At 40.1% G+C, this 9,865-nt stretch overlaps 1 protein-coding gene across 1 annotated transcript; it reads right to left on the reverse strand.

Annotated features, from left to right (window-relative positions):
* Window positions 1-901: 901 nt before the first annotated feature.
* Window positions 902-8,826, reverse strand: C11H2orf69 (chromosome 11 C2orf69 homolog). Its single transcript, XM_008146485.3, has 2 exons — window positions 8,417-8,826; window positions 902-3,823 (listed from the first exon to the last, which is right to left on the reverse strand). Exons 1-2 carry the CDS (start codon window positions 8,738-8,740, stop codon window positions 2,999-3,001), a joined length of 1,149 nt encoding a protein of 382 aa, XP_008144707.2. The 5' UTR covers window positions 8,741-8,826; the 3' UTR covers window positions 902-2,998.
* Between the last annotated feature and the right edge of the window lie 1,039 nt (window positions 8,827-9,865).

A 9,865-nucleotide genomic window follows, 5' to 3' on the forward strand; every position in this document is an offset into this window, starting at 1 on the left:
GACCAAAAAAAAAAAAAAAAAAAAAAATGCAGGAAGCTGGAATGCAGGTCTGGATGGAATAGGAACTGTACTGCCGTGACTCCTCTGTGCTGAAAAACAGATGTAGTCAGGAGGAACTAACATAGATTGGCAGTCAGCCACAGATACGGTGCTACCTTCAAGTCTTATTTTAAGCATACAGGCCTTGAAGTGTTTGGATGTCTTAAATGCACCCAAGTTGTATTCTCCTTTTTAAAGTTCCATTCAATGATACCAAAATGACCACCTAAATTATGCCTGACTCTACTAAGGCTACTAGATCTCTCGCCTTTTTAAAAAGCAATCTAAATTTACATATGAGGTCAATCTACCTGTGTATCTTAACCTGTCTAAAGCATGTTTCTCTTAAAGGCTCTTAAAGTACAATGTAACAATGGTTATTTTAAGAATACCTTTTGTTTCATATTTTACCTCTTAGACCTTATACTAGATCTGTAGTATACACAGCTGTACTCACAAGCTAGGACTGTTTTGTCTGTATTATATCCTTAGTGCTTAGACTTTCCTTGTCCTTGGGTGGGTGCTTGGATATTACATGAATGAAATAAAAAAAAATACCATATTCTAATCAAGTCTCTTGACAGTTAAAGGAATACAGATATCTGAAATAATTAGCACAGAAAAGGAAGAACTTATTTTTGATTTTGTTCTCTAGGAAATCCAATAGGAGAAATGGAAATTATGCTACTTTTTATAGAGCAATATACAGAAGTGATACTTTTATAGGAAATGTTCAAAGTTACTCATTTGAAAAAACCACGGGGGTTAATGAAAATACATACAAACCCAACTGGCAAAGTGGAGAGAAATAATGATCTGAAGTTTTAACAAATCTAATAACATAAAACACATCAAAACAGACTTCTGTGGATTAAATTTAATATAATTGTACATTCATGCTGTGGCAGTAACTTTCACATTATTTGTATGACTACTTTTCTCAGTTGACTCATGACACAAACACAAAGGCACAATCCAAAAGAATATACGAACATGTAACAATAGTTTTAAACAGATGTGGAAAGAACAAATTTGAAGTATTAAAATACTTGAATATGGATCAACTTGAATATATTTTAATTCAAAAAAAACTCTACTTTTCAACACTTTCATTTTGATGTGATGATAGTTCCAGGTGTCCAGTGACTTATTTTTAATGTCCATTGAACATGTAACAAACACTCACATGAGCGGATAGCTAAAGAACCCATATTTTTAAATATCTCAGCTTTTTGTAATGAATCCTGCTGAAAGTCCTACTTTTTCCACTTTAATCATAGAAATGCCTTTCCTTCCTCATTAGAGCATTCAGTAACTTAGTTTACATCAGATACACATTAACTTAACCAAGGATTAGGACACATTAAAAGAAACCAATCAATTATGGTGCTTTAAGGTAATAAAAGGCTGGAATCAGGCTGACTCATTTCCTTGTTATAAATTTTTGGTCTCAAAAGAAACAGCAGGTATTTAAAGAAATTGAAGCAATATAAAACTATTTTGTCCTTAAAAAACAAAAAAACAACCACCTTGATACTATTTTGTAATTTATATAATTAAAGGATGTTATTTTTACACATTTGGTAAGAATCCTTTCTGATAAATAAGTCCCTGAATATTTGGAATGTGTTTATAGTCATTAAAATACAATTCTGGGGGAAAAACACAAAATATTAACATTTTCAATATATTGTTTTATAAATTTATTAAGATATTAAGCTTCAGTCTTTTTCCATTCTGAAAGCAGTGTTACTTCCCTGCTTTCATTCCCTGAAATGCTAATTATAAATAAAGTGACTACTCACCTTTTAATCACACAGCTATGTTTTAATGTTGATTGACATTAATTAGATCTTGGTTTCTCAAAATGTATTTATCTAGGTCAAGAGAAACAGGAAGAAGGAAACCTCACCCAAACTATGTAGCAGTGTTAAGCAAATTCACTTTTTGAGCCAAAATTAAATCGTGTCTTCAAACTTTCCCTTGTAACTTTTCTTATAGCAATATAATTTTTGCATTCTGGCCAGAGAGCTGCTTTCTTTTGGCAGGCAAAATCATGCTTTTGGAGAAACACTGACTTAGATCTATAGAATCCATCCCCTTGTCAACTGAACACTAACAAATAGTGTTATATATTTATTTCACCTAAGTTGAACTCTCTCAAAAGACTGATGTGAAAAAAATTACAATCTGTAATATATTTTTACCCAATATACAGAATTATGTTCATTTTAAAACAATTTTCCCCAAAGAACTGGTTTACAGCCAAGATTTAAGAAACTCCAAAATGTCTTAGCCAAAAGTTGTCAATTAAAAATTTAGCCACAATGCTTAAGTGTAATGTTTTTAAAAACCAAACTTTTAACTACTGCACATTCTTGGATATTTGGAAACAAATATATTTTGAGTCTTGAAAAAAAACCACTTGGTGGCACACTAAAGAATGATTCCATGAATTTACAAAACAAAAAGGCAGGGTTGTTACTCCAAAATGATGGAAAATATCCATGGGCTTTGGCTTTGTTTGAAGAGAAATGGAGTGTTTCTACTCAAAAGTTTTCAGTGCCAAAATCGCCAGCTACTGTTAAAATGCCACCAAAATCAGTTTTAAACATTCGTCAGAAAACAAACTACTTCCAACAATAACAATTTTAATTACCTTTAATAAGGACTAATTGTAACTTTCATCATTAAGGGTCTTATATATCTCTTCATAGGATTATCACAAACCACCTTTTAGATTTCAAACTAATTCTGATCCAGTCCAAATTAAAAACTGTTCACATTCAGAGGCAAGAAATACTATTGCACATTATACGCATATTTTAGGAATGTGTGTTCCCTCCCCCCTAAAAATGGATGTATTATCTATGAATTACATCTCATTATCTGAATTTCTAAAACTCAAAGTGCTTTTTCTCCTCCACTGAGCAAGTATTACATTAATATTCTCGTAGTCTCAAAATACTTCATGAACCCTGAAGTGATTCTCTATGGAAGGAGCTTCCTTTACAAAGTGAATTTGGCTAGTCACCTGCATACCAAAATCTCCAAGTATCTGAACAAATTTCTTGTGCTCCTTTCCAATCCAAGATCTCATTGGATCACGTACTTGGTAAGGTGTTACATGGGTGTGAACAATAATCCCTGTTTGTGCAAATTCTTTCAAGACTTCTGGGTAAGTAATCCAAGTATTACTTCCTCCAGAATGTCCACCATCCAGCCAGTACATTGTTCTTATGCTGTTGATAAAAGCTTCTATGTTCTTGTCTTTCTTAGCTTCTTTTAATTCAAAAAGCAACTGATTCAAAACAACACAACCTTTGCTGAATCCAATCAAAGTAAAAGAAGCGCCATTTAGTGATGGTGGATAAAAACTCAGGGCAGCCTCATCAAAGTTTGCACAGGGGCTCTCTTTTTCTCCCTGGCAACCATTAGTATGAGAAGAACTGGATCTACAATTAGATGCTTTGGAATCCTTATTCAAGTCTTTCACATTCTTCTTTGATAGCAAACTGTTCCGACATAAGTTAAAAGCATTAGCTAATAATGTATAAAGGTGCTTAAAAGCTCCAAAGTCAGTACTGTGTTCTGGAGCACCAAACATATTACTTTTCACAAAATTGTCATAGCAGCTGAATTTGTGCAAATGCATTCGGGAACATTTTATCACCCAAATATAACTATTGGGAAATCGGTGGGCTAAAGTGGTGGCAACATTTTCTAGACTCCAGTTTTCCCACTGATAATTCTCAGGATGGTGAGTCATAATTTCATGATAATTCTGAAAAGTAAGAAAGATGAAACAAACATTAAATACACATTTATACAAAACTATCTCCACAAAATAGTTCCCTATTTTTATTGTAGAGCAAGTTGAGATGTTATAACCTATGGTTAATATACTATAAATGAAACCTATAAATCTGTCATTACTTTTTAGTTATAAAATTTTGAACAAATTACTTCTTCAGTTTAAGCCTCAAATCCCTGAGAAGACAAGTTTATAAGACCTAATAGCTAAATAGCATGTAGGAGTTTAAATAATAAAAAACTTCAGAAGGATTATAGATATTTTTAGTAAATTTTATTTCATATACATACAATCTATTATTCCTAACACATTAACTGAAAATAAAAATTTGGCTTATTAAGCAGAGTTTTTGAGCACAGGATTTAAAAATACTTTCCTATTAAAGCTACTATCCTGAACCCCTTCCTATTTGGATTACTCTAGCAACCTAATGCTAAATGTTTGATTTCAATTCTTGTTTTATAAAATTGCAATGAACATTACAGAAAAATCTTTTTAAACATCTGATTACATCCTTAAAAATAAATTCCTAGCTATAGAAAAACTACATCAAAGAATATTCATAATTTAATGTTTGTTTATTTATTAGGCATCTGGATTTCTACTTCTGCAAGTTTGTATCTTTTGCCCTTTTAAAATTGGATCTTGTTTCTTTATAAGCATTCTGTAAGTACTAATAACTATTCGTTTAGGTTCTAGGACATGCAGGTAAATTTTGTTTTCCTCTTAATTTTCATTCATATTTGTTTTTTTTAAAGGGAAATTCACTCAAATTTATTCACTTATTCTATAAAATTTATTGGATAGCTAATGATTGGGTATGGATCAGGACAGACTACTGTCCACATGGAGCTCCCATTCTAAGTACGGAGATACACAACACACAACTCCGTTAGTAAGGAGAGCAACACTGCCCAACAAAAATGTAATACGAGCTACACAAAATTTCCTAGTAACTACATTAAAAAGTTAACAAATGAAAATTATTTTTAAAAATACATTTTGAGCATGATATAGCCAAAATATTACTGTTTCAACATGTAATTCATATAAAAAATTACTGAGATATTATTACATTTATTTTTCTTAGTAAGTCTTTGCAGTCCAGTGTATATTTTATACACTTACAGCACATCTCAATTTGGATGCTACATTTTCATTGGAAATACTTAGTCTGAATTTAGATTTCATAAAATTTACAGGTGAAAAAGTAGATTCACATACCCAGTTGTTCAAATATATTTAAAAATTTTCCAGAAACTGACTTGAGTATCAGTTTTTAGATTTAAAGTTAAATGCAATTAAAAATCTATTTCCTTGATTACACATTTCAAGCAGTCAACAGACACAAGTGGTTAGTGGCTGGCTGGACAGTACAAAACATTAGAGAGGCCCAGCAGGTGTGGCTCAGTGATTGAGCACTGTCCCATGCCCCAAGAGGTGGCCTGTTCAATTCCCAGACAGGGCATATGCTTGGGTTGCAGGCTGGATCCCCAGTGCAGTGGGGGGCATGCAGGAGGCAGCTGATCTCTCCCTCTCCCTTCCTCGCTCTCTGAAAAATAACAATAAAACATTTAAAAAACAAAAAATTATATAGTGATAAGTGCAAAGGAGCATAGTAAACGAAGCAGGTAAAAAGGAATATAAGGTTTTGGAGAGAGTGGAAGATTATTTTTAAAAAACAGATTATTATTCTTTCTCTATAAAAGCCTAATATGCAAAGTGTCCCCTAGTGAGTTCAACCAACCGGGAGTTGGATCGCTAGCTATGTCATGTATTGACCATCGGGCGGCACAGAAAGAAGGCAGGCTCTGGCTGGCAGCGGCTAGGGACCCTACCTGTGAATGAATTTTGTGCACTGGGCCTCTAGTTATTTAATAAAGTGATAGTTGAGAAGGACCTGAAGTGGTGGAAGACAGATAAAAATCAAAATGAGTAACTAATATGTTTATTAAACAAGATGGTCGAAAGGCTTCATTGTAAAGGCAACTTTTGAGCAAAGACTTGAAACAGGTAAGGTAACGAATCCTACAAATATCTGCATGAAGACTGTTCCTACAAGGCAGTACCTTCAAAGCTTTTGAGGTGAAGTTGCCTGCCCTGAGCAGTTTGAAGAAGGCTGGTGTGGCTGGAGCGGAGTAAGAGAAAAAGGACACAGGCAGGAAAGCAGCAAGGTGGAAAGGGGCCGGAGGCCCTCTGGCTTTTACTCTGAGTGAGATAGGCAACGATTGGAGTTTTGAGCAGACAGGGGTGTCCTGATTTGACTTCCATTTTTCAATGATTATTCTGATCACTTTTAGATACATGAAGAACGTGAAGCCACTCTATTAATGGATTAAGATCGGAGGTGTGGAAGAGAGGACTAAAGGATAACTGCAAGATATCTAACCTGAGCAACTAAAAGTGAAGTCTTCATTAACTGAGATGAGGAAGACAGGAAGAACAGGTTTAGGGGCAAAGACCCATAGATTTTAGGTTTGAGATATCTATGAAATATCCAAAATGAAATTATGCATGCAGCTGTTAAGTCTAAAGTCTGCGGTATATGTCCAGGTTATATACACAAATGTTGAAGATTGTCAAAGTACAAGTAGTATGTAAAGCCACAGGTCCGAACGAGAGCACTAAGGGAATAAAGGTACACAGAGAAAAAGCCCAAGAACTGAGTACAAGGGTACCCCATGATTAAAGAGGTCATCAGAAAGATGAGAAGACACTGTAATTCATTATGTATTCACATATTTAATTATCATTGATATCCTATAAATTATTATTCCTATTTTATGGTTGAGGTAGCTGCAATTGGTCAGAAGATTTAATAGCTAAAAATTGCAGAATCAGGGTTAAAATCTAGGAAATCTGGCCTAAAGCCTTTTAATGCTTTATCCTCTATTTCTTCTATAAAAGACCTGGATTTTCAGAGCACTTCATACTCTGAATAAATCAACAGTATATCTCTGTCCAAAAATCTAATGGAATCTCAGCTACATAAAATAAATGGATAGTGTCAAAGCAAAAGAAGGTCTTACTCTAAGTGTATTTAGCATTTTTTTAGACCTCACCTGAAGATTTGTACTGTATTCTGGCTGGCACACTTAAAAAAAACTTAGTGGGTGTTCAATAAAGGTTATATTATCATCATCATTAATAGAGGCGCATTATAGGTGGTCCACAATCTGGAGGTCTCTGTTAGCAATGCCATGCTGTTTTCCTAAACTGACCAATAGAGCATTGATTGAGTAAATTAAACTTCTCTTCAATCTAAATATTAGTTTTTTTATAGTGATATTAGCAGTCAACTAGATCAGTCGATTACTTTGAGAACAAGAAAAAAAAACTATAGATACCTTCATCACCATTTGACTGGAGGCACAAAGTTTGTTGCTCTATCATTTTAAAGCATCAATTTCAAAAACTAAATTAATAGTTTTCATGGTATAAGAAACACATCTAGGCATATTCTAGCTTACCCGTCCACACCTACAGTGTCCTGTAGAACTTTGATGATGGAGCCGTTCTTGTTTGCCTTACTCATTATGCAGCACACAAACCTTAGCTGCACCTGAGCACCTGAAATGCAGCTGGTGTGACTGCGGAAATGGGTTTCTAACCTATTTAACTTAAATGGCCACATATAGCTAATGGCTACCGTATTAGACAACACAGTTCTAGATTAAGATCTAGGTTTTGACACCCAGCTTTCCAGGACAACATATCCACGGTTATCTGCCTGCAGCTATAAAATGAGTAATAAAGATGCCATCACACAAAAAAGGAAAGCACAGGATTTAGGTGAGCACCAAAATACTGACATGCTTGGCAATGCCTGTCCCTTTTCTCCACCCATCCCCCCTTTCTGAGGGTTACTGAGTGTCATACGCTTGACGTTTATTTTTGTTGTTGACTTGTCTGCTTTTTAATAACTGCCCCTGGCACCCTCTGGCTACGTTAATGTAAAAGCCATCTCTGTCTCCTGCTCAGGACACCCGCGCACACACAATCCACTGAGAAACCAAGTCACAGAATGAATATATACGCTGAGTGGCCAGATTATGATGATCTCTGAACGCATAATAATCTGGCCACTCTGTGTGTGTGTATCTATCGCTATCTCTATCTCTATCTATATTAGAGGCCCAGTGCATGAATTCGTGCATGGGTGGGGTCCGGCCAGCCTGGCCAGGGGGAGGGGACATGAGCGGTTGGCCGGCCTGCCTACTGGTGGAACTCCTGGTGGAGGGGACAATTTGCATATTAGCCTTTTATTACATAGGATATACAGTGAGTGGCCAGATTATGCGTTCAGAGATCATCATAATCTGGCCACTCCGTATATTATGTCCCATCCTTTCTGTTTCAAATTCTACTCCCTTGAAACCTGGACTGACTGCTGGCTCTCCGGCGGCCGTAGCTCTCCAAGGACACCTTCCTCCTGGGTCGGGGTGTGGAGGGGGGATTCCGTGGAGTAAGTGCAGAGCCACCCCGCGTTCAGGCGAGGGCAGAGCCGGCGCCGGCCGCGCGGAGGGAGCCTAGGGGCAGGGCAGGTGCCAGCAGGCCCGTTACCTGCACATCCCCGGGGAAGTAGACGACGTGATGCTGGGGCGACGGCTGCGGCTCCTCCGGCGCCCGGTCCCCCGAGAGATCCCGCCGTTCCGGCCCCTCCGCCGCCAGCAGGAGCAGCTCGTTGCTGCGCTGCGGGTCGGACCCCGGCACCGCGGACAGCTGCAGGCACCGGGGGCGCCCCTCGGCCTCGGGGGAGCTCCGCGCAGAGCCGCAGCCGCTCAAGTCCATGGTTCCGGCCTGAGAGCGGGAGGCGGCGAGCCCGAGCCCGAGCTGCGGCAGCAGGAGCAGCAGCGGCGGCGACCGCAGGAGCCCGAACCCCCACATGAGTCGCCGCCGCAGGGACGGTTGGCGGGAGGGCGGGGGGGAAAGGCTCTGAGGGAGGGGCTTCGGCGGGCCGCCCAACGGTCTGCGGGAGCGCCCGGCGAGAGCGGGCGCGGGGGCGATGACGGCGTCCGAGGCTTACGTCTGCGCGCAGCGTGCGTCTGGAAGGCCGGGTGTGCGTGAAATCCGACCCGGGTTCCCGGAGGAGACGGTGGAGGGGCGTGGCTTGAGGAAGGACGTTTTTGATTGGTGGCTTCTGCCACAGCCGGGAAGTTCGAACGGAAGTCTGGGAAAGAGCCGGAGGACCGCAAAGAAAGAAGGAACCCAAGACACTGCGCAGATGCGCGGCAGGTGTGGCGCATGCGCGGCAGCAGGAGCGGCCCGAAGACCGCTGTCCGGTGAAGGGAGCAGGGCTTTGAGTGCACCCTGGGCGGGTTCTGTAGGCTCGCCTGTCAGGTGAGGGGTTTCTAGACTGAGAGGTTTGCCACGCAGGAGACCAGACACAGAGAGTCCAGGCGATTAAAAGGGGGGAGGTTTTACTCTTGTGCTCCCTGGGTGAAATTCGCTGGTCCGAGGGTGGGCCAGGGAAGTTCAGCCAAAAGGGGGCATAGGTACTTATTTTATACTAGAGGCCCGGTGCACGAAACTCGTGCACGGAAGGGGGGGGTTGTCCCTCAGCCCAGCCTGTACCCTCTCCAATATGGGACCCCTCAAGGGATGTCCGACTGCCCGTGTGGGATCAGGCCTAAACGGGCAGTCGGACATCCCTCTCACAATCCAGGACTGCTGGCTCCCAACTGCTCGCCTGCCTGCCTTCCTGATTGCCCCTAACCGCTTCTGCCTGCCAGCCTGATCACCCCCTAACCACTCTGCTGCCAGCCTGTTTGCCCCCAACTTCCCTCCTCTGCTGGCCTGGTCACCCCTAACTGCCCTCTCCTGCAGGGTTGATCACCTCCAACTGCCCTCCCTTGCAGGCCTGGTCCTTCTCAATTGCCCTCCCTTGCAGGCCGGGTGCCTCCCAACTGCCCTCTCCTGCTGGCCATCTTGTGGTGGCCATCTTGTGTCCACATGGGGGCAGAATCTTTGATCACATGGGGGCAGCTATATTGTGTGTTGCAGTGATGATCA

Source organism: Eptesicus fuscus, chromosome 11 (assembly GCF_027574615.1).
Source record: "Eptesicus fuscus isolate TK198812 chromosome 11, DD_ASM_mEF_20220401, whole genome shotgun sequence".
In the NCBI taxonomy this organism is placed as follows: Eukaryota; Metazoa; Chordata; class Mammalia; order Chiroptera; family Vespertilionidae; genus Eptesicus; species Eptesicus fuscus.